We start from the raw sequence: 24,477 nt of genomic DNA, 5'->3' as shown, positions 1-24,477 counted from the left end.
AAGAATCCTGGTTTAGAAATGCCTGCTGGAAATCTCACTTTCTTACATGTATCTGGTACACATATTTGGTCTCTTGAAAAAAACGCATGTAATCTGGAATGAAACAGTATTTTTTCAAATACAACTTTCTTCAGTATAAAAACATTTCAATGCAACAAAATCAAGTTAAAAACTATTTTGAAAAAATAAACAAATAAATAAATGCTATTTTGAAAACTTTGATGATGTGTAACCAACATTATTGCACTTTACAAGGAAAACAGAGCAAGAAGGCAACTATGTACAATAAAGTTCCACTTATCTTAAAAGCCAGAAAGCAAGTTCCACTTAACTAGAACTAGTTTGATTCCTCATTGATAACATAGAGATCGATTCCAAATGAACTCAGGTGTTTTAACCTGATATGGTGATCATACTGAACAAAAGTAAATATGATAATGCAAAGAACACGAAAAAGTAGTACGTGAACTTTCATTAGATCACCATTAAAACATCAGCTGTATTTTGCAAGAGTAATCAGCTTACGCTCATTGCAATGAATCTACATTGATGATTTTGAAATGATTTTCAAAAGTGGCTTTTCTGACATTAACTACTTTACTTGTCAGTTGTCTCTTCCTCTTTAAAACAGCTCCAAAAATGCTTTCTTCCCTTTATAAACCAAAATGCACTGCTGGACCTTTTTGGTTCGGTCCTCTGAGAAACCCAAATGGCCCATGTCTGGACCTCTGCAGTTCACTAAAACCACACATGTGCTTTACCTGCTCCGCTCATAGCTCCGGTGACGGGAGGGCGTTCTCCCTCGGTCGTAATCTGATCTGTAGCGGCTATCTTGTCTTCTCCTGTCAGGACTTCGGCCTCGTTCCCGTCGATCCAGGGACCGATGCCTCTCGCCTCGGCCGTGACTGTGATCCCGGTGCCTGTGATCCTCGTAGTGCTTGAGCCTTTCAGGGGACCTTCTCTCACTGGGAGCCTTTGGGAGGGGGTATGGAGGGAGGTGCCTAAAATGGGGACTAGTGCTGTTATTAGCACTGGGTGGAAAAGAACTGGGGTTGTTCTGGAAGCTATTAAAATTGGGAGGTGGGAAATTATGGTGTGAGTACCCTGGAGGGTACTGATAATTGACCTGCTGTGGCATGACCGGAGGGGGTGGGGGGTGGGGCATGGAAGGAGGGGGCATCATGAAAGGGAAAGTGCCCTGTCCAGGAGGTGCTCCAGGGACTGGGGGGTTATTAGGACAGGGCATTGGAGGTGGCATAGGAGGAAAACAAGGAGGCACTGGGAAGGGGGGCCTCATCTGGTGATTTGGGAAGGGGGGGCGTATAGGGCAGGGGGGAAGAGGGCCCTGGGCTGACGGAGGCATGGGAGGAGGGAAGGGGACAAAGTCTGGTCGTGGAGGCAGAAAATTGGGGGCTGGAGAGTTCGAGAACGTGGTGGAAGGGGCACTTGGAGGTTCATATTGATATTGCACAGGAGGCTGCTGAGGATGAAGTAGTCTCAGATTTTGAGGCCTGAAGGCTGGGGCTGAGGGTCTGGCTCCATGTCCTCCTCGCCCTCGGGGACACCCTCGTCCTGGATGGAACGACATTCTATGACTTTGTGGGAGGAAAGAAAAAGAAAAGAAAACCAAAAACTCACCATAAACAGGGTGTCACAAATGCCTGACCATCTTCAAGAGCAACTGACCCCTTCAGCCCCTGGATTATTCTACCTACCTGACACTGAGCTCTCTGTAATACCTCAAACTCCTCATGGCCAATAAAGTCCTCTTCCCCTGTCTCAGTCCCTGGCTTCTGTCATTCCCTAAAGCTGCTCCTCCTCCAGAATGATGAACTCAACATCCGACTATTTAATCATATGCTGTTATGTCCTTGCTCAGGCTCCCCAAAAATCTGAACCTCGCCATGTCATCCCACCTGTACACCACTCTCTACATCTGCACCAGCACCTTCCTGTCTTCACCTTCCTCCACACTCAGCAGAGACTCCACAAATTCAACATACCTGGTCCTAAAAGGAATTAACGACCCTCCCCTCCAAAACAATACCAATGGCTGCTCTTTTACGGTTTCTATATTTTTTTTTAAGATTTTATTTATTTATTCATGAGACAGAGAGGGAGGCAGAGAGAGAGGGAGGCAGAGATACAGGCAGAGGGAGAAGCAGGCTCCATGCTGGGAGCCCGATGTGGGACCCAATCCCAGGACCCCAGGATCATGCCCTGAGTCAAAGGCAGACGCTCAACTGCTGAACCACCCAGGCATCCCCAGTGTTTCCTATTTCAATAGATAATAGCATTTATTGGTCCTCAAGTCATACATCAGCCAATTATCTGACAACTTTTCCTCCCTTACCCCTTTTACCCAAAAATGTATTTTAAATTCCCATCACTTCTGCTTCATAAATACTTCCTAAGTTCACCCACTTCACACCATCATTTCTTCCCTTGCTATAGTAACAACCCCACTGGTCTTTCTATAATCACTAGCACTACCCATCAGGCCTTTGTTAGGTTCCCTGCTCTCACGTTCTGTGATGCTTCCTGGTAGGTCCTACAGTAATTACAATTTACCAACTAATTACCTCATTCCACCATTCATGTTTGCCTGCACCTCAGAACTATAAGCTCCATGAGGGCAGGAGCTGGTCTGTGCTCCTAGCCATGTCCATGGCCCACATGAACACACCTCCTCCTCTCCCGTTACCAAAATCGGGGTTTGCTCTTCTCTCTGCTCTCCCAAAACCTCCACCATTACCGTCACACCACTCACCACGTATTGCCTTGCATCGTGACACGGTGTCTGGATATGTCACATCTTCCACAGGGAATATAAGCGCTAGGGGACAGAAAGAATAAAACAGGCATAAAAAGGTTTCCCAAACTGCTAATGTCTGCAATTCTCTTAACAATGATTTTGCATTCTCCAATACATTGAGCATACTGACAAAATTAAGAGTATATTCCCCCGAAGTAAAGTTTACAACTAACTTTTAAGATGTCCTTATCACACAGTGAGACTAACAAGCAAATTCAAATATAACTATAATTTGTAAACACAACAGTTATCCTTGATTTCATCCTCAGCTTTCCACTGAAGAATGCTGTGAACATGAATGGCTTTCCAAATGCTTAAGTTTCAACAAGATAGTTTTAAAACTTAAATAAATACTAAGTGCAAAAAACTTGACTATAGTGGTATCTTCCTAAGGTCTATCTAACTAAAAGTTTCACCGATAAGCTTAAGGTAGATTTTCAAAAGGCTCAAGAAAGTAATGTCAGATTTTTTAGCTCTATCAATCACTGTGCTTAATAACTAGCAGGCATCTAAAAACATCTAATTGGTGACTATTATTCAGCCTAAGGCCTTCATGATAAACCTAGGACCTACACAGTTGATCTCACCACCATGGGCTACTCATGGCTCCTGGCCAACAGAATCTAATTCAAACTCCCATGTCTGGCATTTAAAACCCATTACCACGGGGATCTCTGGGTGGCTCAGCAGTTTAGCGCCTGCCTTCGGCCCAGGGTGTGATTCTGGAGTCCCAGGATCAAGTCCCACGTCAGGCTCCCTGCATGGAGCCTGCTTCTCCCTCTGCCTGTGTCTCTGCCTCTCTCTCTCTCTCACTTTCTGTGTCTCTCATGAATAAATAAATAAAATCTGAAAGAAAAAAAGAAAAGAAAAGAAAAGAAAAGAAAAGAAAAGAAAAGAAAAGAAAAGAAAAGAAAAGAAAAGAAAAGAAAAGAAAAAAGAAAGCCCTCCACAGGGCAGCACTGGTGGCTCAGGAGTTTAACGCTGCCTTCAACCTGGGGTGTGATCCTGGGGTCCTGGAATCGGGTCCTGCATCGGGCTACCTGTAGGGAGCCTGCTACTTACTCCCTCTGCCTGTGTCTCTGCTTCTGTGTGTCTCTCATGAATAAATAAACAAAATCTTGAAATAAAATAAAACCCTCTACAACCCAGACCCAATTTCTTCCAGAATTATCCTCCATCACCTTCCCCGTGAAGTGCCTATCACCCAGATTTTCCCAGGTGCCTAACATACCAAGTACTATTACCCAGCTTGTTCTTTGCTCCTGCTCTTCTAAAATCCCCTGCTCTGTGAATGTGCCCACTGAATTTCATCCACCTATGTCAAATGCCACCTCTTCTGTGAAGCCTTTCCTAGGTCCCTTTAGAATGTAATCCCATTCCCTCTAGACTTACTTACTTCTTTTACAGCACTTACCAGAGACTGTCTCATATTATAGTCATGTGTGCACATTTCTAACTCCTCCACTAGACTTTTAGCTCCTCGAGGACATGGGTTGATTCATGGTCATTTCTGTATCCTTCACAGCCCCTGGCACAATGTCCTGCACATAGTAGGTGGTCAATAAATGTTTACTACATTACCAATGGCAAATGTTTCTATGTTGCTACCATCCGTTTCCCTTTCACATATACCCACGACATAGTTGCATTATCAAATCCAGACAAAGAGGAGGCCTTTTCACAGATTCGGGTGATACCCAATGAGCCCAGATTTGTCACGCTGACCGTGTGGACTCCAAGTTGAGTAAGATGCACAGCCTGCAAGACTCAAGTTCTGAAACCACTTACAGGCATGTTTTTAGGAAAATAAATAAATAAGTCAATAAACAAGAGAAAAGGGACGCCTTGGTGGCTCAGTGATTGAGCACCTGCCTTTGGCCCAGGGCGTGATCCTGGAGACCCGGGATCGAGTCCCACGTCGGGCTCCCTGCATGGAGCCTGCTTCTCCCTTTGCCTGTGTCTCTGCCTCTCTCTCTCTGTCTCTCATAAGTAAATAAATAAAATCTTTAAAAAATAAAATAAAATAAACAAGAGAAAAGAGGTACGCCCAGGGTCTAAGGGAACACAAAGGAGTGTGCCAAACCTAGAGATGCAAACGGGGTCACTAACACTTGCACAGTGCACGACAGCTGACCTTCCGCGATTAGGTCATGCATGTTCCTATAGAGAGAATACCTGAAAACACGGATTATGAAGCTGACATTCTGAAGGCACAGTCCGGCTCTGCTGCAGCACAAACTGATCCAAAATCGAGAGTCAAGAAATTCGCTGCAAGCGGCCGAGGGTAGTTGTTTTCCGCGTGTCTACCCCCAGGTTGCTGGGTTCCTACCCCAGGAAGCAGGGACGCTGCGGGGGCTGTTTGGCCAAGGTAACACGTCCGGGAGCATCGGTCTACGTCGCAAGGGCCGCGAAGTGTGCCTCCCTTCCCCGCACTTGCACTCGGCCCGGCTGCGGGGCGGCTGCGTGGTTCCCGTTTGCATCTCCCGCCAGGCCGCGCGCCCCACGAGGCCAGCGCTGGGCTCCGGGTTTCCCTCCGCGGCGACCCCGGGCGGCCCCAGGCCGGGACCCGCGCATGCGCTCCACAAATGAATGAAAAGGTCTCCTTCTTCACTTCCACTTGCTCGCGGGGCTCGGGCCTACGGTCGCTCTTCTGCCCGTCGGCTGCAGACCCGAGGAGGGGGCCGCTCGACCCGAACCCGCCCCAGCCCCAGCCCCAGCCCCAGTCCCAGTCCCGGACGCCTACGCCCGACACTCGGCGGCGCTCCGTCTCCCACACCCGCAAGGCGCCCCCCCACACACACACACACACCTCCCTTTTACCTTATAAAACGCTCTCGGGCCGCGAGGGAGCCGTCAAAGCAAAGCCAGGCTGATTCTGCAGCCGCCGAGACCCTAGCGCCGCCCGCGCCTCCGGAACAGGAAACCGAGGAAATTAAAAAGCGAACCTGAAGAAGCTGGACCGCGACCGCGGGGTGGTGCGGGGGGCGGTGGGGGGAAGCTTTTGGGCTGCCCACAGCGCCTGGTGCGCGGTGATTGGCGCGTCTTCGAGAGCGATGGACACGTAAGCCAATGGTCTTCGTGGAGCGCGCCGGCGCCCGCCCCCTGCCCTCTACAGCTTCCAATCAGGAACCGCAACCGGGTGAGCGCGCGTTTCCACCCGGGAGGGGCAGCGCGGGCGGCCCGGGTCCTGGTCTCGCGACTGCGGCGCCGGGGATGCTGCCGAGCGGGAAGGCGGCGGGCGACGCGGCGGCGGGGCGCGCGGGCCTGCGGCGCTACCCCGCGCTCCCGGTGTGGGTCGTGGAGGATCACCAGGAGGTGAGCGGGCGGCCGCGGGGGGCCGGAGGGAAGCGGACTGCGTGACCCGCGGCGGCTGCATGGCTGCGGGGGAGGCGCCGGAACGACCAGCCGGAGGAGGAGGAGGCGCGGGCGGCTGGGGTCCGCTGGCTGGGCGGCGGGCGGCTCGCTCACCCCTCGCCGCTCGCCCGGAGCCGAAGCCGAGCCTTCCCGCGGCCCCGGCGTCTGGGTGGGAGGCCTCGTGTCCGCCGCGGCGCGGGCCGGGGTCACGGGGTCACGGCACTGACCGTGGGTCCTGCCACACGCTGGCAAATCGAACTCCAGTAAAATAAATCAAAAAAATAAAAAAAAAGAAAGATGTGGGCTGCCGTCCGTGATAGAGACTTGGCGTCGTGGCACCCTTAGGGCCGTTGGTAGTGTTGTCTGCTCGGTGTGTACACGAGTCTGCGTACCCGAGCCTTGCTCTTATTTTTTTTTTAAATTTATTTATTTATTTATTTATTTATTTATTTATTTATTTATTTATTTATTTATTCATTCATTCATTCATTCATGAGAGAGAGAGGCAGAGACACAGGCAGAGGGAGAAGCAGGCTCCACGCAGGGAGCCCGACGTGGGACTCGATCCAGGGGCTCCAGGATCCCGCCCTGGGATTAAAGTGGGACTAAACCGCTGAGCCACCCGGGGATCCCCCGAGCCCTGCTCTTATAAACACCAAAACTATCTTCCATTGGAGTAGCTAAAATGATGACTTCATCCCATCTTCTGGAAGCCTTATAAGGGAGGCCCATAGAGTCAAAACTTTGTTTTTGTTTTTTGCTTATTGTTTGTTTTTTGTTTATTGTTTTAACCAGCAGCCCCCTTGGGGGTTCTCTGGATATGAAAGAGGGACACGATGATTGAGGGTTTATGGCTGGAGGAAGTTGGGTTTCCCAGGACGTAGAAAGAGTAGTGAGGATGGGCCTGAGAAAAAGCACAGGCACGGGTTAAGCGGTGCTTTCAAATTCAGTATTAAACGCAGCACAACCCGGGCAGCCCTCGTGGCTCAGCGGTTTAGCACCGCCTTCAGCCCAGGCGTGATCCTGGAGACCTGGGATCGAGTCCCACATCGGGCTTCCTGCATGGAGCCTGCTTCTCTCTCTGCCTCTGTGTGTGTGTGTGTGTGTGTGTGTGTGTGTGTGTGTGTGTGTTTCTCATGGATAAATAAGATCTTAAAAAAGAAAAACGCAGCACTAGGTGACTTGGAGACCACCTAGGTTCATCCATCATCCAGAGGTGTGGCAAAGGCCGGGAGACCCATGGTACCTTGAACACCTCTTTGTGCCAGAATGTTCATTAACTGCCAGTTTGTACGTTTTCCTGAGGGCCAGTCCTTGTGTGTTTACCAACATTGAGTTTGTGGCGGGGCCAGATGGAAGCAGGAGATGCCGGGTAAAGCCTGTGGAGGTGCAAGCGGGAACTTAGGAGGAAAACATAAAGCTAACTGGAGACCGCTCTCTATAAGCCCGTCTACAGTGAACAAGTTTTATATTTCCCTACTTTTTAGCAACTTGATGTGCTTAACATTATATGCAGTTACGTTAAGCCTTGTTTTTCAGGCTGCAGCAGAGTGTGTGCTCATGATTTCAGTGACATTTCTGAACATATGCATGTGTTTTCACAGGTCCTGCCTTATATATACCGGGCCATTGGCTCGAAGCATCTTCCTGCCGGTAACATAAGTTTTGTGCATTTTGATTCACATCCAGACCTCCTTATTCCTGTGAATATGCCAGCTGACACTGTGTTTGACAAGGAAACACTTTTCGGGTAATATGTGGTTTTTGTTCGTTATTTTATTTTATTTTATTTTATTTTATTTATTTATTTATTTATTTTTGTAAACTCTGCCTCCAGTGTGGGGCTCAAATTCAGGACCAGGAGATCAAGTCACATGCTCCACCAGCTGAGCCAGCCAGGCACTTAGTGATCTTTTATATGCTTGAAATACAATTTGCAGTACATGATTAACAATTAAGGGAAATAGACTTTCTGAGGTCATGAGTTTTGTTTTCGTTTTCCCTTTTTATTTTATTTGGAGCAAATGTTGACTTTCTAAAGAGCCAGATAGTAAATATTTTAGGTTTGCTTGCAATATGGTCTCTGTTGCAACTACCTTCTCTCTCCTCTCATACCTCTCTCTCCTCTTTTCTGTATAGGAAACAACCATGGACATTAATGTAACAAATGTCTGCAGCTATATTAAAATAAAACTTTATTTACAAAAACAGATGGCCTAGCCAATGTTTGCCAACCTCTGCTTTAGAATTTTAGAAGTAGAAGAGACTTTAGAAGTTACCTGAGCCAGTTCTCCCTTCCTCTCTCCTTTAAAAAATCTGGATACAAAGGCACAAGAAAATGTGTTAAACATGTTGTTCAAGGCAGCCCGGACAAAATAAAATAGTTATTTTTCTTTATAATATGAAACTACAAGATAGATGCTTGGGTGAATTAACTCTAGCCTACTACATTTCTTTCAGTTGACTTTCTGGAACCCCTTTTTGGACCACTGATTTCTAAAGTGTGGTAGCTCTACCATTGTTGTTAACTGTCTTTTATATTTAAAGGTTTTTATATTTTAGAAATTGAAGAGAATTATGAAACAAGTATGTACAGTTAGTCATAGAATAATAATTCTTAAACTTTCTAGTCTCGGGATGCCTGTATACTCTTAAAAATTACTAAGCTTTTTTTCTAAGTTTGGGTAGTATCTATTCACATTTACCATATTTGAAATTAAAACTGAGAAATGTTTAAAATATTAATTCATTTCAAAATAGACTTCAACATGTTACCATAAATAAGATTATTTTTATTAAAAAATGTATTTTCTAAAGCAAAAAACTTAGAAGAGTAAGAATGTGTAAGTTTTTGCATATCTCTTTAATATTTGTCTTCATAGGAAACAGCTAGATTCTCATATCTGCTTCCACATTCAGTCAGTTGCCATATGTTGTTTTGGTGGAAGTAAAATGAAGAAAATTTAGGAAGAGTATTTTTATAGCCTTTTCAGATAATTATGAATATTCAATACTATACCAAAACTTGACAAGTGGTGTTTTTTTTAAAGCTTAGTTCAAATGTAGAATCCAACAATTCAAATTCAAGTCTGAATAACCATTGTATGTTGATCAGTCTTTCTTTCAAGAAAAATGATGGTGTTCAACTGTCAATTGAATTACAAGTGCTTTTCATTAAGACAACCGTTATACTTCGAAGACTGTAGCAGAAGTACTTTCTGCGCATTTCTCATTTTACCACCCAGAATATTTAAAATGTATATTCAAGTTCAAAATTTAATAAAATTATGAAGGAACTTTTTACATAAAACTGGCTTTAGAGGGGGACTACTAGTAGACTTGGTACTGTTGCCTTCATCAGTCTTAGGATGCCAACCCATAATTGTCTTGTACCATCAGTGCAAATGTCAATACAGTGAAAAAGGGAAATGATGCCTTAATGCTATTAGGAAAATTGTTAAACTCTTGTTCTGGGTGAAATTATATTTGGAAAAACCACTCACCAGTAATTTCCATGCTTTCTATTTCTTTTTCAGAGAATTAAGTATTGAGAATTGGATTATGCCTGCAGTTTATGCTGGCCATTTTTCTCATGTTCTGTGGCTTCATCCCCCATGGGCTCAGCAAATCAGAGAGGGCAAACATCACTTTTTAGTAGGCAGAGACACTTCTACTACAACAATCAGGTAATCTCATATTTATGAGTATGAAAGGGGATGTAAAGGAGTGAATGCTGCTTTTGTCTTATTTTGAATCCCCATAACTCATGAGTTGCCTACATACAGATGGGCTCAGATTAAACAAACACCAGGAACAGGTTTTCATGTCTCTTGACCTTCACAAACCATCTATATTTTGTTACTGGTAAGGTTGGTTGAGAATAATATCTTCATCCTCTGGAATTCTGGCTGTGTTGATGACTTAATTCCATTAAATTATTGAAGTATCTTATAGATTTACATTTCTAATGATACATTTCACTGCTTCCTTACAATATAATTATTGTCTGCTGAATTTAACAATTGCAGTTAAAAAAGCAAAATTATCTCATTTTGCATTTTTTTTTTTAAATTGAATGACTAAAAAGTAGATTTGGGGTTTTAATTTTAGTAATATGATTAGCTTTCGATAATGAATCTAAATTAAGTTAAAGCTGACTTAAGTCGCATGTGCAACTTTTTGTTAAATAAGCTGTTTAACCAACGTTTTAGGAATATTGCAGTACTGCAAACGTCTTTAAAAATATTATCATATCCTTGACTTTCTACAGTCTCTTATGATGGAATGAATGTTTTAAGCAGTGATGGCATAACTTTCTCAAAGGGAAAGGAGAGTGGAATAAAAGGGTAGTAATATATTGAAAATGAAATACACAGTCTCTCATTGTAAGTGATACTTTTTAGTTTTGATTTATCCTTAATGATATAGTTAACCTTTGTTGTATGTTCTTATTAATTACACAAATAACTTTCTATATACATGAAAATTGTACTTGGGATAAAATAATAAATAGAACTCCACATAGAATAAATATATATAATACTGATATATGTGAAAGAATGGTAGTGCATATATTGAGTACTTCAGTGAGTAGACCTCATTTGACCTGTAACAGGTTTTTGCAAAATCAAATAATTTTAAGTTTCAAACAGACATTTGAAACGTAATGTAAACAACAATATTAGGAGGATTTTGATTATCTGATGATTTTACTGAATTCGGTAAGTAAGAGTTTATAGAAGAGACACATACAGGTATGCAGTCTGAGATGCATGTGTTCATACAGATATGAACAAAGTGAAGCATCCTTTATTAAGGAATAATACGAATTTAGGTTTGGGGGATATAGCCTTTGTTTTTCTAGGACAGCACAATTTATAACAAGCCTGGATATCAGCTGTATTATGTCGTTAATCTTATTTTGGAAAATTAATACCTTTTAAAATTTGAGACTATATAGCTGGAGGAAGGTGAGTATGAAATAAATATTTTTTTATTTTTTTTATTTTTCAGTATAAAATAAATATTAACCATTATTTTAGTTGAATAGAGCCTGGCTCTGAAAGAAGCATTTATTTTTGCTTTTCCAAGTACTTCCTAAGGTATAATATAGTTGAAAAGCTAAGAATATACTGATATGTCTAAAATCAGAAATCTGTAACTTGTAAAATGCATTCTGCATTGTATAAGATTTTTTAAAGTCGTTTTCCACATTAAAATATTATGGTTAGGGCAGCCCCGTTGGCACAGCGGTTTAGCGCCGCCTGCAGCCTGGGGTGTGATCCTGGAGACTCGGGATCGAGTCCCACATCGGGCTTCCTGCGTGGAGCCTGTTTCTCCCTCTGCCTGTGTCTCTGCCTCTCTCTTCGCTCTCTCTGAATGAATAAATAAATAAATCTTTAAAAAAAAATTATGGTTATATAAAGTTTGCCAAAACTTTGAAACACATCTGAAGGAGCGTTTGTTAAGAGAAATTCTTTCCAGATGTAATTTTTCCGTTAGTGATTATTTCGACGAAGTTGCAGCAGGTATGAGAAAGATCCAAGACATCAGCTTAAAGATTTGTATTTTTTCTCATATTAGAGTTTACTGCACATAGTCCAGGGCCTATCTGGCAGTTTACAGGTTTGGAAACCCCAGTTCCTTTTACCTTTTTGCTTCATCTTTAGAGTATTGCCCTTGTCCTCATAATCCAAGGCGGGCTTGCCATTTCCACGTTCACGTGCCAGTCAGCAGGTAGAGGAGAGTGCCGTTATGAACCCTTCTCTTCAGTTCACAGCCGTAGTCCAGAACTTAGTCAAATGGCCACCCCTAGCTGCAGTATAGGCTACGAAGTATAGCCTTTACGTATTTCAGGTAGTTATGTGCCCACCTAAAAACTGGGGGAATACTATTTCTGCAGAGGAACAAGACTTAACAAAAGTAGAGAAAGCTCTCCATTTTTGTTAAATATATTGTTACATTTCTGCACTGCTTTGGAAATGCTATTTGAAATGTCAACTAATTTGTCCATTTGTCTTTAAAATAGTTTTTTCCTCTAATCCAGGGTTACAAGTACAGATCATTACTTTCTAAGTGATGGCCTTTATGTAACTGAAGACCAGCTAGAGAACCAAAAACCTTTACAATTGGATGTAATTATGGTAAAACCGTATAAACTCTGTAATAGTCAAGAAGAAAATGATGCAGTGTCTTCTGCTAAGAAGCCAAAGCTAGCACTGAAAGATGCAGAAAACACTGCCTCTAGTAACTGTGACTCCTATTCAGAAGGACTGGAAAAGGACACAGTGACACAGAGGAGGGGCCAGACTTGCCTAGAGCAATCATGTTCATGTTTTTCTGAAAGCCAAGAATGCCAGACTACAATCAGCACTGGGGAAATTCTGGAAATTCTGAAGAAAGGGGATGCATTTGTTTTAGATATTGACTTGGATTTTTTTTCAGTCAAGAATCCCTTCAAAGAAATGTTCACTCAGGTAAATGTGGCATTTTTAAAATGTAGATCTTAAGACTTGTATGACACTTCTCTAGATCAAGGATCAGCAAACTTTCTGCAAACAGCTAGATTTTAATTACTTTATTGGAGGTCCCATATGATCTCTTTGACACATTCTTTGTTGTTGTTAAACCTTTTTAAATATGCAGCTATTTTTTTAATTGAATTGTGTATATATCTTTCTTAACTTGAGGGCCATACAAAAAAACAGGTTATATGTTGTGGGTTGCAGATCCCTGCTCTAGATAGTATTTATTATTTTCTATTTGTTAATTGGGGTGATAACTACATGGGTAGTTAAAAAAAAAACTAAAATCATGTAGTACAAGTAAGTTTATACATTGAAGATATCACTCTCTCACCCCATCCCCATTCCCTCAGTTTCTTACTTCAGAAACAAACATCATGGCCAGTTTCTTGGTGTATCTTTCCAGAGATATTATATGTATATAAAGAGCTGTGTGACAAATTTTCACTGGACAATGAGGTGAAATGCCTGTTACATATGTACTCTTGGAGCTAATATTTCAGGCCTGTTCATCAGATCTTAAATGCAGAAAGCCAAACAATATTAGCATGCACAGATCTGAGAAGCAACATTTGAGAAACTCCCAAGTGAGCATGCCTGGGTACATTTTATGGCACAGTAACTGCTTACTTTAACATTTGGGAGGTTGTTCAAATCTAATCTTTTTGAAATTAAAATTAACTATTTTTTCTACCTAAATTCAGTCTTTGATTTTAATGATCTTGTACTTTACAATCCTAATTTGCATATGTATTGGAAGCTTTTGTGATTTATCAAAGACCTCTAAATAAGTATTGATTAAAAAATAGGTAAGATTTGAGAATTTAGTGTAATCTGAAACAAGAGTGGGGGAACTAGAGTATTCTCCCAACTTGCAAATAAGGGAGAAAAATTGCTGTTTCTTCCTGCTCTTGTACACGAGCCAGTGGTTATAAACCATGTTTTTAGAATCATGAAATGACCTTAGAACTATTATAAAACTTGAAGAACAGGCATATCTGGAAGGTATTAGGAATGTATCTTACAAATATACTCTCATCACATATTTTTAATGAAAATTTCTACAAAGTTATATAAGGAACTTAATGACAGTCACTCCTTTTCCAAAGCTGTCAGGAGACCTGAGAAGTGGAGATTTTTGTATCCTTTATGCCCTTTGGTACTATGGAACTTTTGAAAAAGAGCATGTATTATATTTTATAATTTAATAGCCTTTTTTTAATACAGTAAAGAAAGTCAGTTATAGGGACACCTGGGTGGCTCAGTAGTTGAGCGTCTACCTTCGGCTCAGGGCATGATCCTGGAGTTCTGGGATCGAGTCCCACATCGGGCTCCCCATGGGGAGCCTCCTTCTCCCTCTGCCTATGTCCCTGCCCCTCTCTCTCTCTCTCTGTGTGTGTGTGTGTTTCTCATGAATAAATAAATAAAATCTTAAAAAAAAAAAGTTGTTTACCTTTTTTAAAGAGCATGGCCTGAAGTCCAGAATGAGTTTAGTTCTGTTATTTCTACTGCTTATTTGCTGTATGATCTTGGGAAAGTTACTTTACCTTTCTGACCCACGGTTTCCTCAAGTATAAAATCAAAATAATGACAAAATTCACAGGATTAGTATGATGAGGATAGTGGCACATTGTGCTTAGTGAACTTCAGCTCTTGCATGTATACTCTTCCCAACAACACTCCTAAATGGGATTACTGGGGCCAGATACACCCACCTATAACGGAGCTATTTAGTGTGCTAAATGGGGAGAGACATCCTCTTGCAAAGTCTTCGCTTAGCAGCCATCCTTCTGTTATATCTGCCTCCAGTATTGCCTTTGAACTTCCAAGTTCTCTTCTGCAGGCTTGGAAAGGACTGCAAAGTGAATATGGAGTTTTGATTGTTATTAAAGACATGTTTATTTCCTATACATAGCTAAAATCTGTTGAGATCCTAGGATGTATCCATTTATACAGTAGAATATTATTAGAAATCTTCTTTCAAGTCAAGTCTTTTTCCATAGCTAATTTTCATGCATTCTTGTCAGGATAGAGTTACCCTAAAGAAATGACATTGTTTACAATGACGTCTGAGTTATACATTTTTCCTGACTTTCACAGGCTAATCTTTAAATGATTGTCTAAGATATTCTCCTTATATCATAGCCATTTGTTACTTTTAAAGCATATCATTAAAAAACAATTAGGGGGGTCCCTGGGTGGCTCAGGGGTTTGGCCCCTGCCTTCAGCCTAGGATGTAATCCTGGAGTCCCGGGATTGAGTCCCACATCGGGCTCCTTACCTGGAGCCTGCTTCTCCCTCTGCCTGTGTCTCTGCTTCTCTCTCTCTCTCTCTCTCTCTCATAAATAAATAAAATCTTTAAAAAAAAAAAATAACAACAATTGGGGTTTTTTTCTAGTATATGGATTTTTGTTTTGTTTTCCAGGAAGAGTACAAAATCTTACAAGAGTTGTACCAGTTTAAAAAGCCTGGTACCAACCTGACAGAGGTATCCTTCATTTGTTTCTTTTGGGTTTTGTCTATTTATCACATATCTAATAATATAGCTCGTTAGAGTGCTCTCACATCTAACCAAAATCTTTGTGTGTTTATTGGGGAAGCCCATGCTTAGTACTTACAAGTCCTGGTTTTAACTAATTGAACTGGTATTTTAATTCCAATGGGATTTCACTTATTTTTTTCAAAGACTAATTACTATATTCTTGGCTTTTCAATATGTTTAAAGGAAGATTTGGTAGATTGTGTTGATACTCGAATTCATCAGTTAGAAGATTTAGAAGCTGCTTTTGCTGATTTGTGTGATGGTGACAATGAAGAAACTGTACAGAAATGGGCTTCAAACCCTGGGTAAGACCTTGAAACATATTTTTCCCCAACTCTATTCTACTCATAGATATATTGTTTAATTTGCTAGATAAATTACATTTTAAAAATTAATATTAAGTGCCAATACAAATTTACTAACAATGGTTAGCCTTTCCTGAGTGTTTTCTTTGTGCCCAATTCTAAGATTTTTCCTTGCATTTCTCTCACTTATCCCCCACAACAATTTGATGGCTTCATTGTTATTATGTTCATTTTATACATGAGGAAACTAAGGCCCAGAGGTTTAAGTTGCTCAAAATCACGTAAAATCACATAATGACTGCCTGTTTTATATATAAGATGTGGTGCTAGGTCTTAAGGAAGATTAGAGATTGGTAAGACAGCCCCTATTGTAAGAATAAGAAAAAAAAATAACCTATCAATAAAAAAGCAAATGACTAGACAAGGAAATTCTAATGTGAAAACTTGCCTCCTTTTAAGGATAGCCTGACTATGAGTAGAAGCTCAAGCTGGCCATGGCATGAGAGAATTGGATTTGATAGCTGGATCCTTCATCAGGTCCTCTGTTTGGCCGATTGTCCAGCATTAAGATTACTTTGAAAACATGGAGAAAAAAGTTCTTTTGGCATAGCATCTGTCAAGTTATAGGGTGGGGTAAAGAGTGCCTTTGGTATTAAAGCAAGTTTGGAAGAGTATTGAGATAAATAGTACAGTTACTTTTCCCTGAACTAAATCTATTTTTTTTCTAGAGCAGTGTAGTTGACATACTATATTACATTACTATATTACATTAATCTCAGGTATATAAAATAATGAATTGATAATTCTTTGTATTATACAGATATAATATAAGCATAGTTACCATCTGTCACTATATAATGTTATTACGATACCATTGGCTACATTCCCTATGCTTTAGTTTTTATCTGTGTGACTTATTTATTGTAGGACTGGCAGTTGGGACCTCTTAATCCCCTTCATCTCCCCACCCCCTCTGGTAGTCACCAGTTCTTTGTATTTATGAATCTGTTTCTGTTTTTGTTTGTTCATCTGTTCTGCTTCCATATACATCCATATACAGATCATGTGGTATTTATCTGACTTAACTTCGTTTAGCATGATAATCTGTAGGTCCATCCATGTTGTCAATGAATGCCAAGATTTCATTCTTTTTTATAGCTGGGTAATATTCCATTGTCTATATATGCTACATCTTCTTTATCCATTCATCAGTCAATAGACACTTGGGTTGCTTCCATATCTTGACTATTGTAAATAATGTAGTAAAGATAGGAATGCATAGATCTTTTTGAATTAGTGGTTTTTTTTTTTTCCATTGGGTAAATACCTAGCCGTGAAATTACTGGATTGTATATTTCTATTTTTTAATTTTTTGAGGAACTTGCATACTATTTTCCCAGTGGCTGCACCAATTTACATACTTATCAATAGAACACAAAGTCTCCCTTTTTCTACATCCTCATCAACATTTGTTACTTCCTATTCTTTGATTCCAGCTATTCTGACTGGTTTGAGATCATTTCTCACTGTGATTATGGTTTGCATTTCCCTGGAGATTAGTGATGTTAGGTCTCTGAAATAATTCTTTAAATCAGAGTTAGAATCGTAGTATTTTGAGCCATTAAGACTTGTTATGTCATAGTTATTTAAAATAATTCATCAGATAACTAGAAGAATGCAGAAGAAACAAATAGAGGTTGTCTTTGGTGAGAGGAATTCTATGACTAAAAGATGAAGTTAGGAGAAAGAAAAATCGTTTACTATGTGTATATTACCTCTTCAAAATATTCAGTGTAATTTTTGTTTAAAGACAAAATAATGAGAAACATCTCTGAAATATAAATATAAAACTTTATTATCACTAAGGAAAACTGTAGTATTATATTGATCACATCAGTCAATATTGACCGAGCATTTGAACATCAGTTCACACTTTTCCTCTTCAGTATAGGGAACTAGTTCAAGAAATGATTCCTTCCTTTTTGAAATTATGGTGGAAGAGGGAGATGTAGGAATAATTCACAAGATGTGATTCTTTCTGGAAATATTGAAAAGTACCTATTATTTTGTGATTTTTGATGTCTCAAGCCAAGTTTAAAACTTAAAACAAAATTGCATGAAAACTTTGGAGTCCTGAATCTAGCCCATAGATGGAGCCACCTTTCACTGATATCTACTGTGCCCGATGAGCATGCCCAGTTAACTCTTCATCACCTGCAGAGAGTTCTATCTCAGACTTGAAGAAACACTGAGGCTACAACAGAAGCAAGTTCACACTATGACTGGAATTGGGGGAATAAAAGAATAGCACAGAGGAAAAGTGGGTGAGACAAGCAAGAAAGGTCTCCCCAAAACTTACCATGCCCCTGAAGGGCCAGATCCTCAGCATGAAGGAGTCTTCACTATTAAAAAGCAGAGGAGGTAGGTGATGAGGGTCCAGAAGCCCAGAGAGTGTTCCTAATAAAAAGAAGTAACAGGTTGAGTGGACAAATAGGCCTCCATGCCTCACTTTTTCTTTCTTTTTCCCCCCTCCCACCAGATGAGTAGATATTGGTAGGGGAGGCAAAATACTAGACACATTAATTAATCATGGCTCCCAAAGTGTTCCACCTAAATTATATCACTTAATTATATCACTATTGTTAGAACTTTGCCATTTGTAATTGTGTATGTCATTGCTCTTAAATTTTTTGAAAACTTTTTTATCACCGTGTGCTAAAAACTTAGTTTTCTTGCTGTTCAAAATAATTTTTAAAGTCACATTTTTAAATAAAAGGAAAATCTCAATTTCTTATACTAATTTTCAACCTTTAACACAATCTGTAGTCTTGGAGGTAAGAAAAAACAGGGAACATTTATTTTTTAATATTTTAAGATATTTGAATATCTTTATCTTTCATTTCTCAAGCATCATATGAAACATTGTTAAAGGTAATTTTAAGTGTAATATATCATTTGCTTCTGTAATTTTAGTTGAGGCAGTGTGATATTTAATTAAAGGGTGACTTTTTTCCAGAATGGAATCACTAATTCCACTTGTACAGAGTTTGAAAAAACGGATGGAAGTACCAGACTATGAAATGGTAAATACTTTATATTGAAGTATAAAATTTATCCTTTAGGAAAGCATTTTTCTGGGTAGAAAAAGTACTTTTTGTTAAAGTGGTTTTCTTTTATTTGTGTTCCAGGAAAGTGTAAATGAATTATTTTTTATAAATGAGAAATGAAAAAATATATAACTTTTTAGAAGTCAGAATACTGGAAAGATTTTCCAGAAAAAAAATTAACTTTTTAGGGCAGCCAGGGTGGCTCAGCGGTTTAGCACCTGCCTTCAGCCCAGGGCGTCATCCTGGGGACCCAGGATTGAGTCCCACATCAGGCTCCCTGCATGGAGCCTGCTTCTCCCTCTGCCTGTGTCTCTGCCTCTCCGTCTGTCTCTCATGAATAAATAAATAAAATCTTTAAAAAAAAATAAACTTTTCCCAATTTTATGTATAAAGCAAAAGTGCTGTATTTTTTTATTTTGTTTATGGTCAGATCTCTACTTGCCAGAGAGAAGGAAGTATACAATTTTTAAAGTTTGTTAATTTATTTTCATACTCCCTTCTTTTTTCTTTCCTCTCTCTGAAAACTTTTCTGATTGTAAAAACCAGGAGAAAGACAAAAGAAGGTGCTCTGGCAAGTGCAACTCAGCTACATCAGCTGTATCACTGACTTTGTTTGCCAATAGTGATCCAAAAGCTGTGGTAAAAGTGGATACCTTCAATGATAATTTCTTTTATTTATATCATTTTGCAGTCTTTGAAGTATAAATTTTCTCATTTGAAGTTCAAATGCCTTTTCTCAGATTTTGTGCCAAAACTGAGACCTGCAAGTCATCTTCTTTTACTCCTGGTGCCTTTTTGACTTCAATAAACTGTGTTTTTGTTCTAGTGTTTTCTTTAGTTGCAGAATACAATCAAACCACCTTCTTTGAACTGAAATTTATATACTGATTTAGTGCCAACTTTTTAAGAATAAAAAATACTAGCAAAAGAATATTTTGGTTAAATTGAACCTAACCCAAAACCCACTTTTTTTTTTAATGGCAATTTTTAAGAATGATAAGGTTAGAAGATACTTAGGGTTTAAAAATGCTTTGAGCTTGGGATGCCTGGGTGGCCCAGCGGTTTAGCCTGGGCCAACTTTGGTCCAGCCTTCGGCCCAGGACATGATCCTGGAGTCCCAGGATCGAGTCCCACATCGGGCTCCCTGCGTGGAGCCTGCTTCTCCCTCTGCCTGTGTCTCTGCCTCTCTCTCTCTCTCTCTCTCTCTCTCTCTTTCATGATTGAATAAATAAAAATAAAATTAAAAAAAAAAAAAAAAGACATCAGGCCCAAACAGATGTACAGGCTTGTTCTTCCAAAACTTTAGAGAACAGGTAAGATTTATCAGCAAGGACATTAATGGTTAAAGAATCTTCTAAAAACAACAAAGCCTTACAGTGTAATTTTTAATTTTTTTTATTTTCAGGTTCACCAGGCTGGTCTAACCTGCGATTACTCAGAACTTCCTCACCATATCAGCACAGAACAAGAAATTGAGTATCTTATTCAGTCTGTATATTATTTACTGAAAAATTTACCAAAACCTACTCTTGTGACAATTGCAAGGTAAGTATGGTAGCCTGAATAATGGCTCACTAAAGATATTCACATCCTAATCTCCAGAACCTGTATATATGTTATCTTGTACAGGAAAAGAGACTTTGCAGATATAATTAACTTAAGGATCTTGAAATGAGGAGATCACCCTAGATTATCCAGTGGGCCAGTGTGATCACAGTGGTCCTTAAGCAAGGAGGACAAGAGGGTCAGAATCAGAGAAATGAAAAGATGCTGTCTGCTAGCTTTGAAGATGGAGGATTAGGGCCACAAACTAAGGAATGCAGGCAGCCTCTAGAAGCTGGAAAGACGGGGAAACAGATGCTGCCCTAGAACCTAGAGAAGAATGTGGCCCTGATAGCATCTTCATTTTAGGACTTCTGATCTCCAACAAAACTATAATGTTTTGTTCCTTTAAGCCACTAAATGTGTGGTAATTTGTTACAGCAGCCATAGGAAATTATTAATACAGTCTCCATAGATGAATCTAATAATTACAACTAATACAGTAATTCTAACCAATTTTTTACCTATTCAACTCAAAATTCAGATTTGTATTTTCTCTTTCCTCTTAGTAATGGTTGGCAAACAACATATAGTTCTTGTTATCTTGTCTTTAAAGTTGGTGATACTATTCAGATTAACACAAGAATTCCCATTTGTGTGTCTACAGATGAATATTTACCTGATGCCATATTTCAGATTTGAAAATAATATGCTGCATAGTTACAACAATTTAATGAAACTTTTCTGTATTAATCTTTGGGCTGGTTTTATATGGAACTGTGAGGTTAACACTTTAATGTATTTTATGACAAATATTTTATAGTGCCCTTTTACCATCTGAAATGAAATTCATAGGTAACGTAATCCACATACATACATACACACTTTAAGTATATGGAAATGTTATATATAATATATATAGATAATATAATTGTCTTAGTCCAGTTAGGCTGCAATAACAGAATGCCATAGACCATGTGGCTTATAAACCGCAGAAATTCCTTTCTCACAGTGCTGGAGGCTGGGTAGTCCAAGATAAAGTCACTCAGATTCAATGTGGTGAAGACCTCCTTCCTGGTTCACAGACAGCCATCTTCTCCCTATAACCTCACATAATGGATGGGGTAAAGGAGCTCTCTGGGGACTCGTTTATAATAGCACTAATCTCACTCATGAGAACCCTCATGACTTAATCACCTCTGAAAGGCTTCACCTCCAAATATCACATTGGGGATTAGGTTCAATGAATGAATTCTGGAGGGACATATTTAGTCTATAGCAATAACCTACCTGTACACATAATTTAAATATATGTTTATATATGTGTATATACACACACAAATCATCGTAACGTAAAAGAAATGAAAGTAACTGATAAACTGGTATGCACTAAAATGCCACACAAAAGGTGCCTGGGTGGCTCAGTCAGTCAAGCATCTGCCTTTGGCCCAGGTTAATCTTGGGGTCCTTGTATCGAGTCCCATTCAGGCCCCCTACCCAGCAGGGAATCTGCCTCTCCCTCTCCCTTTGCCCCTTCCCCTCACTCATGTACTCACATGCGTGCACGCCCTCTCTCTCTCTCAAATAATAAAATCTTTAAAAAAAAAAATTGTTTTAAGCCACAGAAAACTAGCATCTTTACAAAGAGTCACTAAATAGAACAATTATATGTGCAGACAATTGCTCATGTGATGTATTGAACAGATACTATGAACACAGCACTGCCATAGTGACACGGTTTTTCTAGTCATAACCTCTTGGTAAAGTTCTGAACTTAAAGTTCAGTCTTCCCTAAATATACAGAGTAGTTGCATTTCTGGGAAATTTCATATTTAATCCATTTTCAAAAATACTTTGTTCATATGTAGAAGAGTATTAAATTCTAGCCTTAAAAAATTAAAAACAGGTTTTTTCACTTATGTGAGTGTTCTGTGGACTTTGGAAAGTATATATGACAGAAGACAAGTACTTTTATTTACATTCAGATTGCAGGACTGTCCTATACATTGCAAGAATTCTAGCAGCCTTGCCCTCTTGCCTTGGCCCATTAATTGTTACTGTGACAATCAAAATGTACCTACAGATTTCCAATACTCCTTCTTGGGGGTAGCTCCCAAGAACTACTCTAACAGTGTTTTAAAGAAGCCAGATATCTTTTTGAAAGCATTGAAGTACTCCTTATTTGTTAAGGCTTATAAATTAAACTTTTATATATGATAACTTTCTCAAAGTAGGTCTTTATCTGCATGTATATATGGGTATATATATCCCTTCTTTTCTCCTTAATACCACTTGGGAAACTAATCCCAATACCAGCACATCTCCACATTTCATTTTGGATAATTCTATATACCTGTATAGTTGACAAGTAGTTTTTAGAAGCAGAAACCTTTTATCAGGAATGCCTGGGTAGCTCAGTGGTCGAGTGTCTATGTTTGGTTCAGGGCATGATCCCGGAGTTCTGGGATCGAGTCCCCCATTGGGCTTTCTGCATGAAGCCTGCTTCTCCCTCTGCCTATGTCTCTGCCTCTCTCTCTGTGTCTTTCATGAATAAATAAAATCTTAAAAAATAATTAAAAAAAGAAACCATTTATCAGTTGGAAAGCCTCTACTCTTAATAATTTCTAGCCCTTCTGTTCCCATAATAAAAGAATGAGAAAGACGCCCAATCACTAAGATAATAACCTCCCAGTATTTGCAGTATCTCCCTTTGAGGGAAACAGCCGCAATTAAGCACTGAGGCTTTGAAGACATGATGTGTCATTTTGAATCCCATCACCAGCACTTAGAACTAGGTGACCTATGCAGGTTAATTTTCTGTTTCAGATTCTTTTAAAGGGATAGTAAACTATATATTTCATAGAGTTGCTGAGAAGATTTAAAGAACATAATGTAATGCTCCTGACCTAGATTAAACTTAGTAGCTTTTAACTGTTACTATTGCAAAATTCAACATACCTTCATTTCTATTTTATACTGAAATCAACACATGCAGACTTTTCCTCAGGACATGGTATGATCTCATCTTATTTACATTTTTTTTTTTTCTTTCTCCTCTTGGTTCCAGGTCAAGTCTGGACGATTACTGTCCTTCTGAGCAAGTTGACACCATTCAAGAGAAAGTCCTCAATGTGCTACGCTCCCTCTATGGAGCTGTAGACATTCACTTGGTGTATTTAGCAGAATGTTCTCCACCTTGAAACAACAAAACACAAGGCTCCTATTACATCTAGTTGTAATAACAGGGTCTTCATTAACTTATTTGTAAATGAGTCTTCCAGAGAAGACTTGGTTTTTATATTAACTTTAAGTTAAAATCGTTTCAGTATTTTGTATCTCAAGACAGATATCATCAGTTGTTGAATGATGACAATTTTTTTAACATCAGGTCTACCCCCACCATTTGTTGCTTATTTTTCTTCCTTTTCACCATTGTCTTCTTCATTTTGTAAGGGTTGGTATTTTTCCACTTTCCCTCTAGGCTAATTGGACTGTACAACATTCATTCATTCATTTATTCACTCAACCACTTGACATTTATTGAGCACTTATAAGTGCCAAACATGATTAAGTGCTGGGTGTATGGTAATGAACAGAATAGACAAGGTCTCCTGCCCTCTTAGAGGACAGCTGAGAAACAAATTCTGGATTATGAGAAGTATTATGAAGGAAAGGACAACCACAAACTATTTTAAGCTTTTAGTACTCAGGGTATCTAGGCTGTATAAGAAAGTAACATTCTTAAAAGCTACTACCAAAAATAAATAAATAAGTAAACAAACTTGCAATCCACAAAAATATTGCAGAAAATCTACCTTTCCAAGACTGCCAGGGTTGTGGCCAAGACTGCCAGGGTTGTGGCCCAGCTCTCACAGTTGGGATGGAAGAGTGAAGTCAACTAACAAAATTTTCTTTGCTAATCAGAAAAGTTCTTCAGGGTTTTCAGTGCCTCCGGATGATCATCAGTATGGGCATCGATTATAGTTCCTGAGTGCTACTTAATTGGCAGCCCAGGTTGATAATTTCGTCAAATAAGTTAGCTTTTAATACAAATAGAAAAAAGGATAATAATTAATTAATTCTTAATTCTGACCTACCGTAAATACCCAAAGACTTAACTGCCTTCCATCGGCCTCTCCATGCATAAGAGAGCCTGAGTCCCTCTTAATCAGGGAACTTTTCATTTGCTTAATTTATCAAAGTCTTCCCTCTTGAGTACTCCTCATGTTCAGCAATAATTTTTACCTACCTGATTTTTTTTTTAAATAGGATGGTATTTAGAGGGGGA

General features: G+C 39.7%; 2 protein-coding genes across 9 annotated transcripts in view; one reads left to right on the top strand and one right to left on the bottom strand.

The window, feature by feature from the left end:
• Positions 1–5,808, bottom strand: part of DROSHA (drosha ribonuclease III) — a 120,858-nt gene extending 115,050 nt beyond the window's left edge. For 4 of the 8 annotated variants that reach the window (XM_077896347.1, XM_077896352.1, XM_077896351.1 and 1 more), the window contains exons 1-4: positions 5,636–5,804; positions 4,230–4,356; positions 2,771–2,836; positions 762–1,595 (exon numbers count right to left, since the gene is read on the bottom strand). In XM_077896347.1, the coding sequence (XP_077752473.1) occupies positions 762–1,595; positions 2,771–2,787 (851 nt within the window). In that variant the 5' untranslated portion in view covers positions 2,788–2,836; positions 4,230–4,356; positions 5,636–5,804. Of the gene's footprint in view, positions 1–761; positions 1,596–2,770; positions 2,837–4,229; positions 4,357–5,635 lie in introns of all 8 variants that reach the window. The other 4 variants (XM_077896349.1, XM_077896350.1, XR_013378721.1 and 1 more) reach the window with 3 other exon arrangements.
• A 170-nt stretch (positions 5,809–5,978) lies between these two features.
• C4H5orf22 (chromosome 4 C5orf22 homolog) lies at positions 5,979–24,031 on the top strand. Its single transcript, XM_077896354.1, has 9 exons — positions 5,979–6,130; positions 7,774–7,919; positions 9,706–9,855; positions 12,216–12,645; positions 15,119–15,181; positions 15,419–15,540; positions 18,557–18,623; positions 20,053–20,192; positions 23,257–24,031. Exons 1-9 carry the CDS (start codon positions 6,029–6,031, stop codon positions 23,387–23,389), a joined length of 1,353 nt encoding a protein of 450 aa, XP_077752480.1. The 5' UTR covers positions 5,979–6,028; the 3' UTR covers positions 23,390–24,031.
• The last annotated feature ends 446 nt before the right edge of the window (positions 24,032–24,477 follow it).

The sequence above is a fragment of the Canis aureus genome, chromosome 4 (assembly GCF_053574225.1).
Source record: "Canis aureus isolate CA01 chromosome 4, VMU_Caureus_v.1.0, whole genome shotgun sequence".
In the NCBI taxonomy this organism is placed as follows: Eukaryota; Metazoa; Chordata; class Mammalia; order Carnivora; family Canidae; genus Canis; species Canis aureus.
Note: the sequence above shows the minus strand (reverse complement) of the source record. Positions and strands in the feature narration are given on the sequence as shown.